The following is an 18,729-nucleotide window of genomic DNA, read 5'->3' on the forward strand; positions in this document are numbered from 1 at the left end:
GAGGGAAAAGAGAGAAAGCTAGATCTTAATTTTTCCAGGTCACTTTGTATCTCCATTTACTATGCAAATTAATGTTACTGGTACTAGTAACACAGTTTGGAGACCCCGGATGGAATACATTTCTCTCTGTTTGGGGTTTTTCTTTTTGTGTTTCTATACATGAAATTTCAGCTCAAGGACTGTACTTTATAATCCTCTTTTTGAAGCAGTATTTTTCACCAGTGTTTGCTTGGTTTAGCTTTAACAAATGGCTGTTAATCTAAATTCAGCTTGTCTATAATGGCAAGAACAAGGACACTCCTTAGAAGCCTGCCTGTCCACTTTATTTGTTTTCCAACCTCCTGATGAGGTTTGCTCTTATTCCATCAACAGGATAGCAAAGCGAGAGGTTGCTCTACATACTCCTCATTGCTGTAGACCTTATTCTGTTTATACCCAAAAACTCTGACTCAATGCTGTTGAAGTCAGCTGAGTCTTTCCCTGGCTTCAGGCTGTTCTGAATCAGTCTATAAACCTAAAATTCAAAGCTGCTTCTAACAAAGAAAACAAAACCTTTTTCCTTCAGTTCCTAACAGAACCTGTGTTGTGGTTTAAGCCTGTTGTTCATGTCTAATCATGTTCGCTGGTGATTAGAGTGAAATTACCTAGTATTCAGTATTTCCTTGATTGCATTTGGGTTGACAACAATTATTGCATTTAAACAGGGTGGTGGCCTTCTGCCATCCTTGTTCCCTCACGCTGCAATTGGGAATGGTAGTTACGAAGAGGTGTAAACGTCATCCAGGTAGCTAGGGAACCCTGAGTATTTAAGGAGGTGAGAATAAAGGCAGATCTTCTTTTAGGTTGGATTGGACTTGTGAAAGAAGGATTTGTAAAGCTGAGGACATGTGTTTTGGAAGGTGTGCTAGATGCATTGGTTTTAAGCTGCTCATCCTTGCTTTGCTCAGCATAGTGGCCAACATCTTACTTTATTTTCCCAATGGCGAAACAAGATTTGCTTCAGAGCATCATCTCGGCAAATACGTGGAGTGCCTTCATGGCATTCTAGGTGGAGGCTTTTTGGTAAGTAATGAGCTAGTGGTTTCTTTCAAGTTTATTTTGGAGCTACTTGGTATTACTGTTTCTTTACCAGTTACATTAATTTATTGATCAAGTATCTCATCAGTAAGAATTTCTGGAGTTGTATCAGAAGAAATTAGCTATATTACCCCATAGGGTATTATTAGTTACTACTGGTTATCTTATCTGCAACATTATGTCACTTTAGAGCTGAGAAAATCGTAGGGTTTAGGCCGCAGAATCCAAATGCAGAACTGGAACCAAGCCTCTCAGCAGGTCACGGTTTGCATAAAGTGTTAAACCGTACATTTTTGTTATATTATTGAACTATTCTCCTTTTAAATGTCCCTAGATAACTAGCATTTAGTTATAATTCCTTAATTTCTATTTTTGGAGATGTTGACAGTTGTTTCTCCGCCTTAGCTCTTTATTCAGAGGAATCTAGTGGCAGATATCGGAGCTTTGCATTCGAGTAACAGCGAAGGGTGAAGCATTGAGTGTGTTCATTGTGGGACATTGTTAATCTGAAGCTATTCTTTTCCACCTTTTCAATTTTGTGGACGGCATTGTAGCATATTTAAGTTCCCTGACTTAAGCTTCCTCTTTCATTTGCTTTTAAAAAAGTTCTCTTAGAAATAGGCTACAGATCCCAAGGTGTCTGCAAATCACAGGTTCAAAACAATTGCATGATGAGGCCTCTGTCTTGTGAGAGCTGCTTACAGCTGTGTTACAGCCCCATTGGAACCTAGGCTGGGCTTTGCAAAGGCTGGGCTTTGCACACAGAATAATACAAGTGAAATCAATGGAACTGCTCCTGGAACACGCTTGTACAACCTCTTCTGGACCTGCAGCACTGGGGCTCAGCAATTGGTTTGAGTAAGGGCTGACAAGTATGTGACTGTTCAACTGGATAGTTTTTATTTTAGTGTCACAACTTTGCTCTTTCTTTATGGTTTTCCAAGGTACTCTGGGGTGTAGAGTCTTTATAAGTGCTGTTAGTGCTGGTGGGGAGGATACTCTGTTTAATCAACTGGGCTCTGGAGTGTGGATGATTTCTGTTTCTTACAGATAGCTTCTGCTTTGTTACTTTGCATTTCTGTTGCTGGAGACTGGTTGTGGAAGCCTAGAAAAAGCTAGATGTCTGTAATGAGACGGTTGCCTGAATTGGGCAAAATAGTCCTAGACTTTCTACTCTGGTCAGACTGGATCATCACACAGGCAGTCCTGACCACTCTTCAGTAACTGATATGTTGGTAGAGGCTGGTTTTTTTTAACAAAATAATTATAAGAGACTTATCTTGTAGTCCACATTTGGCAGAAAGTGAATGCATTTTTTGCAAAGCATTTTATTTGCACGATACAGCCTTTAATGTGAACAAAAACTTTTAAAGTTGAAGTACTTTAAATTGCAGCAACACCTTGGCAGGCTCTTTATGCACTTAAGTGCTGTGCATACACAAAGCAGAAATAGAAATACCCATCCTGGTGCTGACACTACTGATACCAGTAGTGAGATGCCCATGGTGTTACACAAGAGTAAAACTGAATAATCTATGCAGGCTGCCCCTTGCTCCCCTGCCAAGAAGCAATATAAATGAATGCAGCGTGAGGACTGTGTTTCATCTGCCCTGTCTGTGCAACAAAATAGAACAGTGTGGTTTGTTTCCTTCATGCCTAGGTACTCATTCCAGCTGCAGTATTCATTGGGCTTCACAATGACAATTGCTGTGGGTGCTTTGGCCGTGAGGACTGTGGGAAAAGCTGTGCGGTAAGTGAGCCTTTACGCTCCAGTCCCAGAGAATCCTGAAGACAAGGTGATGGCTGTTGAAAGTTCATGTCTATGTTTGCTGTACAGATGCTGTCCTCAGTTCTGGCAGCCTTTGTTGGGATCCTTGGTTCTGGATACTGTGTAATCATTTCAGCACTGGGCTTGTCTCATGGACCATATTGTTTCACTCACCTACAAAGAAACTGGATGTATCCTTTCACTGAATCCTCTGGAGGGTAAGTTGTCTGTTCATGAGGATGTTATATCTTCCCCCATGTACACATGGTCTTTATTCCAGTACCTTTCAGCAATATCCAGTACCATACACTAAGATCCATTCATAAGTTTATGCTGCTCACTCACTAAGGACTAAACAGATGGTGTCAGTTACCCGTGCTGCTACAGTTTAAAACCAAAGCAATATAAATCCTCTGCCCTACAAAAAGGGATCTGAACATATATATAGGTAATAATATCTATATACCACATACTAATCATGTCCATGAACATCTCTAACTTTAAGTTTTAGGACTTTGAGGGATTTACAAACCATGAGTAGCGGTTGTTATGAAATTTGTCTTATTTGTGTAAGAATCTGTTTTGTGAGGCTTGCTTCTGAAGTTGCGTTGCATCAGTGTAAACTGGCATAATACCTTCATTAGTGACAATGGCATAGAACCTTTGTAAATGAAACTAGAAAAGGTTTATAAGAATCTTTGTACACTGCAGGGTGGGCAGGGCCAGCTGCTCTTAATTATCCCTAATTAGGGTTCTCCAGCAAACCAAGCCTATGTAGCTGAGTTGTATGCTATTCCCCATTAATCCCCCCAATCATGTAGATTGGAAGAGGATTTGTTTTGGGTCATGACATGCTTTCACAGTGTCTGTATGGTGGCGACCTTGAGGCTGTTTCTAGTAACTGTTTAAAGCTGATGGCACACTAGGGACAGTTTGAGTACTGAGAAGCCACACCAAGATTCTTTGCAGCAGAGAGTTTGAATGTTACATTTCAGTTGCATCCCTCCCAAGAGGGGCATTCCTCCTCCCCCTTCCCCCCCAACTACGACTGAATATAGAAGAACTGAGTTAAGTCTGCACTGATGTTCTGAAGCTGTGGGTGAGGAGTAACAGCTGGAATACTGCAGTAATCCTCTAAATTTGTTCTATGTTTGCCTACTCTGGAAGAGCCATGTGAGGGCCCCAAGACAGCAGCACAAGAGAGGAAGTGACCCATTTGCTTCAGATTAGTAATTGCTGTCTTCATTCTAAAGACCCAGTCCTGAAAAGCTCTGTGGTTGTTTTGAGAAATAGCTTTGCGCTTTCAGCTTTCTTGAGCTTGTGTCTTGCTTTAATCAGTGATGGAAGATTATAGCTTAGGTAGTTGTTTAAAAGAAATTAAGACTTAACAAAAATGTATGGTAGATAGTTCAACACGTTCTTAAACAGAGCAAACTTTGCATGGAATAAACCATTGCATTTTCTGCTCTCACTTAGAGTGGTTATCCTTGATGTCGTTACAGACTAGACGTAATCTGGTTCTATTTGTACGGTAAGCATCCCGCTCTGTCACAATGTTAATATGCTTTCAATTGTTGTGTGCAGGTATTTGTTTGAGTATAACAAGTGGTCCGAATGTCAAGAACCTCGAAACATTGTGGAATGGAACGTCACCCTCTTTTCCATCCTCCTTGTCTTGGGGGGAATAGAGTTCATTCTGTGCTTCATACAGATAATCAATGGCATTCTTGGAGGACTATGCGGGTTGTGCTGCGGTCATGAGGAGGTAAGCCATTTGTAGTTATAACCGTGCTTCTCAGATGAACATAAAACACTGTTCTTACTGATGCTACTGTGGAGTCTTACTCAGCAGCTATTTTTTAGGTATTCTTAAGCAACAATTTCATGTACAACTTTTTTTATAGCCCTGTGTTCGGTGTTGTGTTCAGCATTTTCATGTAGTATTTGACCACGTGCTTTCAGCTGGTTCCTCAGCTGTCACAGTGAAGTTAGTCTGCATAGGAGCTGGAAGGCTTTTTCCTCCCCTATGGCACGTGTGGTCATCAGCACTATACAGATGATATAACTGAAATACAGATCTCCTGGTGGTGGTGGTCTTTGCCATAGCCTAAACCATTGTGGCATAGCGTGGTGCAGTTTTGTGGTAGGCTGCTTGTTCTAACTATATTGCTTTAGCCTTGTATTTTTCTCACAGCAGATGATAGACTACTGAGAATATGCCGTGTGTAATGAAAGCGGCAGCATCCTGGCCTTGCTTAGTATAAGTAGGATAAGGGGAGTTAAACTGCACATGGCTAACAAAACCTGCAAACAGATCTGAGGGTTTTTTGAAGGTGGGTTTTTTCTGAGTGAGGAAGGAGAATTTTCTTCAAATATCTTTAGGGTTTTGTTAAACAGTTTCAGCATGTTGTTAGAATCAGTATTGTAGTGGTAGTGTTGGAATTGCAATGGCTTAAGGTATGAACCAGTTATGATTTATCTCGCACACACATTATGGCTAAGAATGTGTTTCACATTTTTAATTGACGTAATTGAATATTGGGGCTCTTTCAAAGCTATTATTGTCTTCTCACTCCTGTCTTCCACGCTGTAACTGCAGTATAAAAGAGCCATGCTATGGTTGTCTAAATGTGGTCAGGTTAATTTCAGCTCTTACAGTTGGATACAATATTAGCATTCTTCCCCTTAATACATGTTTCTTTCTTTTTGTTCCCCCCACAGACATACGCTTGCTAGAAACCTGACAATGCATTGACATCGGTGCATGTGTGGTGTATTCAGTATTCCATGTTTTGTGTTTTTATATTCCATGCATACCAAAATGCACGTTGTTTGTTGTCAAACTGTGCTGTTGCCATCAATTTAACTGACTTGGGGCCAGCCTTTGTTGTTGGAGTCATATGCAGGTTTTCCACTAACCTGCCTGTATCTAAAGGCAAAATGTAACCTGAATTTCTTTGGTTCATTTCATCTTAGTACAGGCAACTGCCTGAACACTTCACTAAAGATGTGGGGGTTTTCCTTCTACTGACACAACAGCTCTGTACTTCATGCTGCTTTCCCAATGAAGTTTCACTTTCATTCTGATGTTGGAATGAACACAAACCCGATCTAGTCTGGCCTGGATATAAATGAATACTCAGCTGGAGCAAAAACAAAGCAGCAGTAAAATGTGGATGATCGAGGGCAGATACATACACTTCACCCTTTCAGGATTTTTCTGAACTTCTCCTGTATTTCACAAATAAAGATTTGTATTAAAAATACCCAGCAGGTGTCAGTGATTCTTTCCCTGCCCATGCTGAAACACTGCTTTCCTGCTCTTGGAGTAAAGGACAGTGGTGGCATGAGAACATGGATCTAAAGCAGTCAGGTTATAACCTACTTTTCCTCTCCAGCAGGCTCTGTCAGAGTGGGAACTGCTTCACTGTTTGGTTTAGATCACTTAGCTGAGCCAGGCAATTGTGCATCAACAAGGATATGACAGTTCAATGACAGCTCTGTGACACATGCAGCTGTGTACGTGGAGTCTTAGTCCTGGGTCTGGGCTAGCAATTCACTGCTGACAGCTGTTCGAAGGAGCGGAGGGAGGTTCCCGCACAGTTGAGCCACAGCTGTGTGTCCCTTCTGCTGCTCTCCGGAGGGGACTTGTCTCCTGACTGCTTAGTCGGAGTCTTGAGACAAAACAAATGGGGGTCTGGGTCCTGTTTTTCACCTCACTCAGCAGACCCGCAGGTGCAGCAGTGTTCAGAAAATACAGTGCAAATTCAGGTCAGCAGTGATAGAATTATCTAAAATACTTGACTTCACCAGCAAGCAGCCTGGAGGCAGTATTCTAAGATCCTGTGCAAGAACCTCTGAAGTGTGGCTTGTAGCATATTACAGTGAACGTTTTTTTCACAAGGTAAGTAAATCTGAATGATATGCTGCCCACGGCATTGTTGGCAAGGTCAGTATGCTACTGGCAATGGCATTTTTCAAGTGAAAAACAAAACGTGACATGCCATTTATTTCAAAGAAATTAGGCTGATTACCATTATTGCTCAGTTTCGGAATCTAGCAGTTAATGTTGTCTTTGAAAACAGGCAAGTTCGTTTCTGTTTATGGGAGGAAAAGAATTTCCCATGGGTGTCAGCGCATACTTAGTCCTATTTGTAACTAGGAGGGTGGTCTTTAAAGGTAGCCAGAACCTTGAGGTATATCTCAGGCTGTCCTCACAGCCAAGTCTGCCCAGTACAAATGCATATCTGACAAAAAGAAATTAACCGTGAAAATGAAATTGCGCACACACACATCCACAGCAACGAAAGACTCACAGATGGGGAAAGTTTGAGTTTAGAATCTCAGGATACCTGCTTCTTGCAATATCATTTGTTCATACATGAATGCATAGAAGAGGTTGAGGGCAGTCTTTAATAGAACTCTTGCTTGTAGTTTACCCCTGTCTTGCCCTGCTATGGCAGGGAGCAGAATATGCGTGTGTACATGTATAAACACACAAAATTCCGTGCTGCTGTGCAGTATGGTGTCCTTGTATGTGAAGAAGCACTGTCTGAAAAAGGATCTGCAAGTTTAAATTAAGTGTGGAGTGAGAGGAGGAGGAGGAAAAAAGGGTCTCGATGGAATAGGGTATAATTCCCATGCAACTTATAGATTTTTGCTTTTTTGCCTTTATGCTTGCATAATTGCTACTTGTCTTTCCAGTACACACAACTAATTAAAGAACTGAAACAGTTTTAGAAATTCCAATGGACAGAATGATTAGGCTAGAGTGTAGAATTAAAACTTCAGCTCAGATCCATGTAGCACTAATGTACAGCATTACTACTCACTGTTTATGTTGTCATTCAAAAAAAGTCCAGTTGAATTCCTTTGTTGCCGGATGCATAAGACAGTGTTTTGGGCGTTTTATCAGTTACATCGTGGAGAAGCGGTTGTTTTAGGTTAAATTCATTTCAGTTAGCAGAGAAGTCACTCATCCAGAATAAACATGGCTTTTGGTAATGGGCTCGGCGTCAACTCATGGATATTGACAGCACCGGGAAAGCAGTTATTGCAACATTTGGCAAGATATTTGAGAAACTGGTTGCCAGGTTTGCTTAACCCTTAGTATAAAATGGTTGCTTCCTGCTCTAACAGTATAGTGTGCCAGCAAAAAAACATGCCTTGATTTGGTATTTGCAGAGCTCAGTTTAAATACAAAATAAGTCATGGTGTGGATCACTGTACTGCAGAATGAATGCTGTTTCAGGTGTCATTTTCCAAGTAAGATTCTGCTAATCAGAATAGATTACTATGGGAAGTAACAGCAAATCTGATTATAAACTAAGCTGCTCACTAGGAATTTTGGCCTCTGCTTTTAGAAAAAAAGATTTTGGCCTATTACATGATCTCTGAGCTTTGTAATAAGAAAATCAGTCCTGGGGATGTGATGTGCCTGCTTTTAATTCAGCTGTTTTCTCTGAGCTGTAAGGCGCAGTGTTGATGATAGGAGTTCTGTCCATGCCTGTGAGCCTGCAAAGGGAGGTTTGCCACTAATTTCAATTAGAGGGAGGCCTGAAAAAAGTGTCTGTAGTGATTAGGGAGTAAAACAGGAAATATGGGAAGATCCTCAGAGTAAAGTCGGAGGACTTCTTCAAAATAAAACCTCCTAGAAAAAGAAGGGGAGAGTCACAGCAGAGAACAGGTAGAAAAATGGTGTAATTGTGTAAGTACCACCATGCCCATTTCCTTGGGTGATCTCATTCAAAGCAATAGGAAGGAATTAGTTACAACATGCAACCCAAACAGCTGTTATGAGATTGTGAGAGAAGCCTTATGTGTGCAGAGCCTAAAACAGCTCATGAGGAAAGCAAAGGAAAATAGGCCATGACATCATTGCTTCTAAAATCGGCCTTCTTGCTTTTGATAGAGCCCCAATTTTTTTGTTCTCCGACTATGACTTTCTATTGAGTAAACCCTAAGCTCATTCTTGAGTTACTTTTCTGATGACTCACAGGGGCATGGAAAGAAGGCTTGGGTCGTGCTGTGAGCGTTCAGACAGCTCTGGCTCTGTTACTGGGATGGCTGTTTAGCAGCTTAAGGAATGATGACACGTGAAAATGGGGAAACTGTCTGGCTTTGGCCTTGCACAGTGCAAAACAGCAGGCGTTTCAAAAAACAGCCAGACCTTTTGTCCTGTACAAGGAGTCACATGTACTTAGGTCAGATCTGCAGCTACGCATACTCAGCTGCAAGCATACAGTGAAACAACTGCAGAAATCACAGGATTTAATTCATTAAACAGTTCAGCTGCACAATGCTATGGAAAAGAGTAATTAATTAAAGTGTGACCATAAGTCTGCCTGGCAGTTTCTAACCAATGTTATTTGGGCTTCTGTACTCTGCAAAGTGGCTGAGATTCAGCTTGGTGTTTTTGTGAGGCTGCCCCAAGTTAGCAGCAAGTGTTGGTTTACCCTTAGGGCCGTATCTGCCAAGTTCTGGTATTAATTCTCTGTAGCGTGAGACAATGATGCGTGGCCTTCTGTACAGGGACTGGACTTATTTATCATCTGACAGCCCCCTTCCCCATGTAAGGTAGAAAAAATTTGAGCTGCAGTAAGGCTGAGCAACCTGCCTCATGTCACAGAATATCTGCACCGTAATCCATGCTCTCGGGAGGAGCACATTTCTAAGCAGTCGCTAGGAAATGAGATTTTTGAAGTTCCTTCCTGAGTCTGACTTCTAGACTTACTTCATACAGAAGATCACAAAGGAGGCTCTTTCAGAAGGGAAACTGCTACTTAAAGACATACGCTTAGAAAGGACAATGAGTTTAGACAGCAATATTCATCTATTGTTCTGCTAACTGTTAAGCACTTCTCTGTCTCTGGAATCATCCCCAGTCATCCAGTTCCTGTGAATATGAAATGACTGAATCAAACTGAGGAGGTTAAAACTCTTCATATTTAAAACCTTGTAATCTTTTGTTAGCTTAGAAGAGCAATACTTCTGAAGTTCTCCGAGAGATGGCTTTAGAGACATGTGGAAGCTGCTTGAGTTGTCTGCTGATACCTCTTGCACTTTGGAGTATTGTTGTTAACATCCTATTATACTTCCCTAATGGGAAAGCTTCACATGCTGCCAGTTACCAGCTTCCCAACTACGTGTGGTATTTTGAAGGGATCTGTTTCTCAGGTGTGATGGTAAGTGTTGATTCTATGGATTGTTAATGAATTGCATTTTCTACTGCAAATAATACTGGGTTACTGTGCAGCAATGTAACTGTGCTTTTAAAGAGAATGTGGATTACTTTGGCAAAAAACCACTGCAGGCAGAAAAACTCGACCAAACTGAAAAAAATGTGAATATACTGAGTGACATACTATGTGTACTATTTAATTTCATGTAAGTGATTTTGCAGGGTTGATTAATTGGTTTTATTTTCTGCTGGCTTTTTGTTTAGGTGTAATTTACACTTGTATTATGGAGGCAGGCACTATGTTGATTTAGTCCTCTGTGGAGTTTGAGTTAGAGCTCTTTTACCAAAAAAAAAACAACCCAAAAAATAAAAAGCTTCTCATAACCATTCAGATGTTTCTAAGAGCTGTATGCAGTCCAGCATTTAGAGAACTGGATACAGTTCACAATGCATCAAGTGCCACTGTTGTTAGGCTGAATACAGAAGATGATTGTCTCACTGTGATTGGCATAGTAGGATTTTCTGCATTGCATTTGTAATATCCTCATCTGCAGTAATAAACTAACATAAAGTTGCCCACTGCTGTTCACTATGTACATAAAGAACTGTAGCCTCAGGGACAGAAAGCAGTTATGTACTTATGTATGAGTGCATGCACACAATCAGTATTTAAAAAGATCTCATCTGCATAAGTAAGGTGTTTTTATGAAGGTGCTGAACTGGGAGAGTTATTAAAACATGAGGCATTATTTTGAAATTGTCTATTCTTTGTAAAGCCGAAGAAAAACCTAATCTTTTCTAGCGGAGGAAAAAGCTATCAGACAGAGAATTTGAACAGAAAAGCATAGTTGAAAATTTGGGAAAAAGTTAACTGCAACGGTGACACTCATATTTTGAAGCATTTTTAGCCTTAGGATCATTACCAATTTATTAAAAATGCATGTATTATCCTGTTACAAACAGGGCAGCAGCATGTGAGAGGATAGTGCTGTGACTCGGAAGCATTCCCTTTTCATGTTTCCCCTTTCAAACCAGTGCCTCTCTGAGTGGCAGTTTGTGGTTCTGGAGTCCATATCTGGTTTGTTGAAGTGATTCTAGTATCAGGTGTAATTAATCCAATAGTCTGAGAAAAGCAGTATGGATACTTGACAGAGAAAGCAAATGAAAGTCTGGGTGAATTTAACGAAAAGCGTGTACTATTGACTTTTTCTAGCATAACTGTGTTGGTAAGGAAGGTGATAGCCTGATCCGTGTCACTGTGTCAGCAAGAAGCTGTTGAACTGATGTGGTTGTATCAATAAAATATCCTTCCTTTCACTGGTATTGAATCTTTTACCTGTGAGCTTGGTTCTATTCTTTCAGCTTCACTGGTATAGCTGTGTCCATGCTGGTAACACTTCGCTGTGATAGGAGACACTGTACTCTTGTCTTTCAAGTACAAGAGACAAGTACAGTGACAGCCTAATAAAAACAGTCCAGTTCCATGGTGCACCTTGAGTAATTGTGCTTTCCTACTGAGCAGCTGTAAAATCTCAACAGAGCATAACAGATGCAGTCCCTACCTTCCAAAGGTGAAAGAGACTTTGGCTTAATATCTGCAGTCACTTCACTGACCTTATAATGTCCCTTTACAGATCCTTCTGTTGGCAGTAATTCTAATAACACTGGAGTGTAGCGTGTTCTATCGGTGCTGCCAGAGTGAGAGCTGTAACAAAACCTACAGGGTGAGTCTGTGTTCTATTTTTTTACATCTCTTCAGCATTTGTTCTGAGTGCCTTCCTGCTCCCGTGTTTCCAGCACATCCTTCTGCCCTCTCCGCTGCTCTGTTTCTGCTTCCTTTCACAGAAAAGGATTCTAAGTCGGGTTGAGAGGTCACAGAAAGTGTAGCTCCTTCCTTCTGATGCATAAGCAGGATGAAAGAAAACCAAACAAAAAACCCCCACCAAAAAATCCTTGTAAAATATATTAAGAATGTAGAAGGCCTGAGAGTTTCAGTGAAGTGCCCCAACTAAATAGCTTCGTCCCCTTGCTTGTATTACTTGGAAGTTATTTTTTCCAGTAACAACTCAATATACACTATCTGGGATGCAAACATGTTTAATGCGTCATTGTGTTCCTCTAGCATTTCGGGAAACAACTTTGCAAAAATGCAGGTTTTTTAAAAAAAAAAAAAAATCCCCAAATAATATTTAACTGAGAGTTGTGAAACCATCTTAAGTTCTGTCTTAATCTTTATTTTGTATGTGTAGTCTTACTATGCTTTTCCTGGTATTTTTCTTTCTGAATATTGAAGATTGGGACAATCTAATGCGAAATTCAACCCCAAGGAAGTAAGTAGCTAGGCAGGCTGAATGACTGTATTTGCTGTGGACACCGTTCCCACACAATAATATTTTTCTCTCTTTACTTCAGAGTTTTATTTCAATCGTGCTAGCCCTGCTTGGAGTTGCTTTCTCTGGATACAGTTGCATCATTTTTACCTTGGGCTTGATCCAAGGCCCCTTCTGCAATTCAACAGGTGGATGGGATTATATCTTCAAAGACACTGCTGGAGGGTAAGAAACATTGGTCTAACTCTTCTGGAAGAGTTAGACAATGGTCAAACAAATTCTCTCAGTTTTACACAAAATGGCACTGTCCCTTGAACACGAGACCTATATTGGCGAGTGAGGTTTTTCAACTTCTTGAATGAGCACCAGAATCCTCAAAGAAAGGTATTTGCCTCCTTGTAAGGAAAGATTAAATGTAAGAATCTTTGTATTGATCAGACCTGGAGGTCCATCTAGCTAAGTGTCCTTTATCTGGTGGTGGTCACGATCATATGTGTAGTAACGAATATAAGATTAGAGCAAGTGTAGATGCATACTTTCTCAGAATGTTACCTCAAATTCCTCAAGTTTCTGGTTCAAAGATTATAGGTGGCATTTTTATATTTAACAGCTCGGTAGGTTTCTCTTTAACTCCTAAAGCTCAATGAAGTCTGTGGTCTGATCACCGATAGTTTTTCAGTGCAGCTGCTGTATCTCATAAAACACCTAAGCAAGGTAGACAAAGTGTTGTCCATGTCCCAGCCTCCTAGAGGCATGAAAGGTTTGATTCAGATCTGTAACCTGAGGCTGCTTTCGCAAGATTTTACATTCTCCCTTTAAAAGATCAAAGTTTTATAAGACTTGAATATTTCAAGTCATATAATGACAAGCTCTTCCAGCTGCCTTTGACTACACTGAGGACTGCTTTTGTCAGAGGATCACAAACAGGTTCCTTCAGCATCCAACAGGAATTGTTCCTAAACTACGGTGCGCTCTGACTTAAGTCAGCTTTATTTCCAAACACTGAAGTGCATCCTGCAATCTCTGCTATGTATCACCAGCATTACCATCCCATTTGGAAATAGGAAAATGAGAGTTTGAGTTCAGCGTAAAGGGCCGGATGCTGAATAATGCACTCCAGATTTGGCTCAAAGCATTTCAGTTATGAATGTTTAGAAAAAAGCAACTGACACTGAGCAAGTGAGTCTAACAAAGGTTCTTGCAACTAACCTCCAGGCTATAGCATGCCTCATAGTTAAAAGGGCACATCAGTTGTGTGTATTATGATCCTCATGGCTCTAGAACAACTGGAAATTGCAGTCAGTGACACTTACCTCAGCTCTGCCATTTAGGCTGCATGCACTGGTTAAAATCACAGAATCAGAGAATCATTAAGGTTGGAAAAGACCTGTAAGATCATCAAGTCTAACCATCAACCCAACACCACCATGCCCACTAAACCATGTCCAGCAGTGCCAAGTGATGGCGTGGAAGAAGATCCCGCTCTCTGCACATACTGATGTCAGCTGGACTTAACCTAAAGCTGAAATTAAATCAATAAAAGGAAAACTCCTGTTTTAAACTTGGCTTCTGCCATTTGAAAAAATGGCAGTGTCTTTCTATCAATTGGGTGTCTGACAGGAAAACTAATGAAGCAGATGTATTTGAGGAAAATAAGTCTTTTCACTCAGCTGAGTTTGACAAACCTATGCAGGAGTGATGCTGGCATAATGCAAGACTAGCGTCTGGCTCCTATACTTGAAGCATATAAAGCCCAGTATGTTTTTTCTATATATTATAGGTAAAATAGCATGTATTTAAACTGAATTGCACCCACCACATTTAATTTATTTCACATTACTACTTCTCCAATAGGTACCTCACAGATTACTCCACTTGGTCTCGGTGCACCGAACCTGCTAACATAGTGGAGTGGAACATCATTTTACTCTCTGTTCTGATAGCTCTTAGTGGACTGCAGTTGATCATCTGCTTTCTCAAAGTGGCTGCTGAGTTGAAACGGACACTCTGTGGGACCTATTCTGTTTTTGTCCAGGTAACAAAATATCTGAGGTAACTTCTTCAGCGTCTCCAAGTCAGTTTAGCTTCAGCAATTTCTCTCAGTTGAGGACCCACCCTTTTGGTTTATACATTCTCTATGCTACTGCTTTTTTATTACCAGAGGATACGTACTGATAATAAATCTATTGTGTTTGATTCAGCCACTAATTCCTTGTGGTATACAGGGACTGGCGACTGCTCGCTCTGACCTTTAAGGCTGGGATTGAGAAGAAAAACAGGTGGCTGGGAATTCAGCACCAATGCTGAGTCCATTACTCCTATGTCAGCAGAGGTTTCTGAGCACCTCTCTTCTAGCATTCAATTTAAAGTGTGTGCGTTTCACAGCAAACAGAAGAAGGTACAAGAGGTAATATGTAGCAGTCGTGATCTAGGCATCAGTTTTTACTGTGGTTTCAGTGGGTTATTGAAACAATAACTGGGAGGGCTCAGCTTTGGGCAGAAGAATTAGTTGGAACCCCAGAGCTCAAGTGACTGATGCTGCTCACCCCCACGCTGGTGTGAAGTGGTGTGTTTAGTGTGGCATGCAGTTTCCCCAGCTTAGGAGGCAGGGCGAAATCAGACACGCTTACCCCTCCCTGTCCATCTGCACTGGGATCAAGGAGCCCTCAGGGTTTTTATGCAGCCAACAATCTCAGCGATGACAGCAGGTCCGAGGAAGATTTCTAATTAGGAAAAGCAGCACCCCCCAAAGCATGCATGCACAGCCACATGCACGTACACACATATATACACATATGTACACCTGCACACACCCAGAGTAGGGATAGTTCTGTCATGTAAGTGGGAAACGCGGGGAGGGCAGAGCAGGTAGGATGGCAATGCCTCTGCAGCATGAAGTCTCCTGACCAGTGCCGGTCAGCCAGGGCAGGGGAGCTGCAGACACGGTGGAGGCCTTGGGCAAGCAGGCGAGGAAGCGCTTCTTGTAGGAATTCGCCGTAACAGCAACCTGCGGTAAGGTCAAGGCCTGAGGCAATTTCTCTCCAAACATTCCGCCCCCCCCCCCCCCCCCCCCGCGGCGAAAGAACCAGGGGCCCAGCCCAGCTTCCTGTGAAGCCAAAAGCAATACTGTCAGCCTGCGGAGCAGGGTCACCTCTGGAGCCCTGAGTGTGTGTTGGGTTTAGATTGAATGTGGGTGTTGAACAGTCGAACAGCTTCCATATTAACTTGAGTTGAAAAAAAGAGGGCAATTACTTACTTCCTTCTTCATTTTCAGGCTGGGATTCTCTGAAAATGGCAAGGAAATCTTCACTGCTTCTCCTCCACCCCCCAGAAAAAGTGAGAAATGGCTTCTCCAACATTTGCGATGGTAGATTTGGGTGCTGCAAAGACAGATGAAACCCTTGTCTTAAATCTTTGTCTCTCAAGCCTCTCTATTTTGGATGAACTTATTTGAAGTGTTTGACATCCGCATTTTTCTAGTTGTTTTCTAACCTGTCCGGTTGTCCCTGGCAGTGGCTCTTCATTTTCTTACCCTCCAGCTCATTCTGACAATAGGGAGGTTTGAATACCATGGAACTGCTTTTGTATTGAAATCACCTTTGTTTGAATAAACTGCTGTAAAGCTGCTATAGAACTGCTTTTATACTCCCCTCTCTTTGTTTAGAAGATAGGAATACTTGTTCCGCAAGGGCCTGACTCAAAGCCCAGTATGTCAGGAGGGGTTGTTCCCTTGAGAATTAGTGCACTGGATGAAGCCATGATTTCTAAATGAATAAATTTTAGGTACAGACAGACCATGATGGTCACGAAAGGCAGCAGCCTATCCTGCTCATTCTACCTTGGAAGTTCTTAACTGCACAAACCAATTACTGAAAAAGGTCTATCAAGTCTTCCTGCGGTACGGCTTTTAGAAAGGCATCCAGGCCTGATTGAAAGATTAGATAGAGAGCTCTGAAGTCAGCCAAGCTAATTAGTAGACGTTAATAGCTGCACTGGGTTTCTTTGTATTTTATACTCAGAGGCAAACTTTTGGGTTTTTTTGATCAAGTATTATGTGACTTGAGGGAATATATGAGGCAACCTTGTGAGCACCCAGTGCTAGCTTATTAATACTCTTCTAAATGCCCTGACCTTGCTGCAGTGGAAGGCTAACGTTCTTGACAATAATAGTAAGGTGAAAAAGAATAATCTGTTTAAAATTATCAGCTAAAAAGTCTTTTTAATTCCCCAAAGAATTATTATTTAATTACGACTGGAAATTCAGGGGTTCACAATAAAGTGGACCTATGGCTCATTTCCAGCTGCATGGGCAGCATTGGGCTGTATTCAGCACTCTGGTTTGGAGAGAATGAACACCCAGAGGAAAGTGAAACATCTACTTCAGACTTGCAGTAATGCACATATCCCTATTACATCAGAACTAGTGGGATTCAGCTATGTCAACATCTAATATTAAACACTGATAGAACTGCAAACCGTACGATAAGTGGCAGCTGTGGGTAAGATATTTAGAAAAAATAGAGTGTATCAGTCATTTAATTCTGTTTCAAGACAATATTGAGATTTTGCCTTGATATTGCTTTATCAGATTGTTTTGAAAAGCTGATTTCTTCCTGTGGGATTTGAAGAATGCATCTAAAGTTTTAATTGCTTAGTTTCTATTAAGTTGCAAGAAGTAATAAAGAAATTAATGACATTTAAGAATGGGGATAGTCTTTTGGGAGACAGTTCAAGGTGTCATGGATGTTCGGAGATGCGTGATAAAAAGGCATGATTACAAAATGGGGACTGTTTGCAACTGCACACTTTTTTTCCCTAGGCTTAAACACACATCATATCATCATAATCTACTTAAATGATAATCCCACATTCTTATGGATTTATGGATATTGTTTGTGGACAGAAGGAAAAGAAAGAAAACTTAACGATCAACCTGTACTCCTGCCAGACATCTTGGAGAATCTTGCTGATTTCATGCCTGCAAACCATGGAGCTGTTTGTTTTGAAAATGTTAGAAATATTTGAGAAAAGGTTTTGGTTATTTGGATGACCAACGTATGTGTGGGGTAGACATTCAAAGCAGCAAACCCCTAGAACTGCTAAATATTCCTGAGGTGAATGGTGCCATTTCACTGAGGAAAGCAAACAAACAGGGTATTCTACTCAGACTCTAGCTCAACCATGGGGAGCATACAGGCTTGTGTTTAGGCAAACAGGGTCTGTTGAGATAGATTTTGCTATGCTGGATGAAATACCTTAAAGTTACACCTGGAAACTCTTAACCCTTTGTCTTGCTCCTGTATGTGTCCTTTCTACTTTTCAACAGCTTCAGTCTCTGATCACGGAAAGTCTTGAGCTTGGCAGACAGGAGACACGAAGAACAGCATCTAGTTTGACAGCTTTTTCCATAGTACTATTATTAGTGACTGTACCTAACCACTGGCAAGGCTTGGCTGTCTTTAATTCATCCTTTTTTTTGTGATTGTGTCTTATGAATTTACATTTCCACTCTACCACAGGCCGGTATCTCCTATTTTAGTGGCTTAAATCAAAGAGAGAGATGTGTAATTTAGTTCTTGTTGGACGTATTGATTCTGCAACACTCTTTATCCATAATCCAGATCCTGGCATCTCCATTGCCATAAGCCAGACTCAACTGTGACTTGACAGCTCAGCTTTTAAATGGGCAGTTTATTAATTTGAAGTTGGTGGCAAGAATACTAAAGGCTAACAGTGGGTTGCATTTAACAACTTGTTTCAGACGGGGCTTTTGGATGTAAGGCAAAGTGAAACTTGGTCTAATCAAGGTAAGTCCTGATTCAATCCCAGATAATGGTGTCTCTAACAAGAGGTGCTATGAACTGTGCCTGGTAGCAAAATCAAGATTCCTGTAAGGAATATTTACTGACTTGAAATCCATACATAACTGGCGACTCTGATGGTGGTGTTTGAGGCAACATGACCATCTGGCTCTCCAGCTGCAGAATACAGACCTCACCCCGACAACAGCAGAGAGAAGTGGGCCACAGACCTAGGACAAAGCTCACACCATGCTTCTGTACGAGAAACCCTTTTTTGAAGAAGCACTCCTGAACCTGAAGTGCATGTGCTGCCTGCTGAAATCCACACATAAAATACCCCCGGCACACCTGGAAGAAAGCTGCAGATTTGAGTTCATAAACTTCTGTAAGTAAGGAGTTAATGCTGAAAGCTCCGAGTAAGAGTTCCAGCAGTATTTATTCCTCACAGCCAATGCATTTTGCCAGAGTATTATGATGCTGTGTCTGGAACAGGAATGTCATTCATTTAAAACACTGCAACTGGAAATAGCTGTAGGGACTCAGTTTTGACCACAAACGGTTGTGGGCAGAGAT

General features: G+C 41.3%; 2 protein-coding genes across 2 annotated transcripts; both read left to right on the forward strand.

The window, feature by feature from the left end:
* The first annotated feature begins 885 nt into the window (after positions 1 to 885).
* Positions 886 to 5,581, forward strand: LOC104260203 (transmembrane 4 L6 family member 1). Its single transcript, XM_009815836.2, has 5 exons — positions 886 to 1,062; positions 2,738 to 2,827; positions 2,915 to 3,063; positions 4,430 to 4,610; positions 5,567 to 5,581. Exons 1-5 carry the CDS (start codon positions 886 to 888, stop codon positions 5,579 to 5,581), a joined length of 612 nt encoding a protein of 203 aa, XP_009814138.1.
* Positions 5,582 to 9,621: 4,040 nt separating this feature from the next.
* Positions 9,622 to 17,160, forward strand: TM4SF18 (transmembrane 4 L six family member 18). Its single transcript, XM_059822927.1, has 5 exons — positions 9,622 to 10,029; positions 11,660 to 11,749; positions 12,438 to 12,580; positions 14,210 to 14,390; positions 15,630 to 17,160. The coding sequence occupies exons 1-5, from the start codon at positions 9,853 to 9,855 to the stop codon at positions 15,642 to 15,644; spliced, it is 606 nt and encodes a 201-aa protein (XP_059678910.1). The 5' UTR covers positions 9,622 to 9,852; the 3' UTR covers positions 15,645 to 17,160.
* The last annotated feature ends 1,569 nt before the right edge of the window (positions 17,161 to 18,729 follow it).

The sequence above is a fragment of the Gavia stellata genome, chromosome 11 (genome assembly GCF_030936135.1).
Source record: "Gavia stellata isolate bGavSte3 chromosome 11, bGavSte3.hap2, whole genome shotgun sequence".
NCBI classification, from domain to species: Eukaryota; Metazoa; Chordata; class Aves; order Gaviiformes; family Gaviidae; genus Gavia; species Gavia stellata.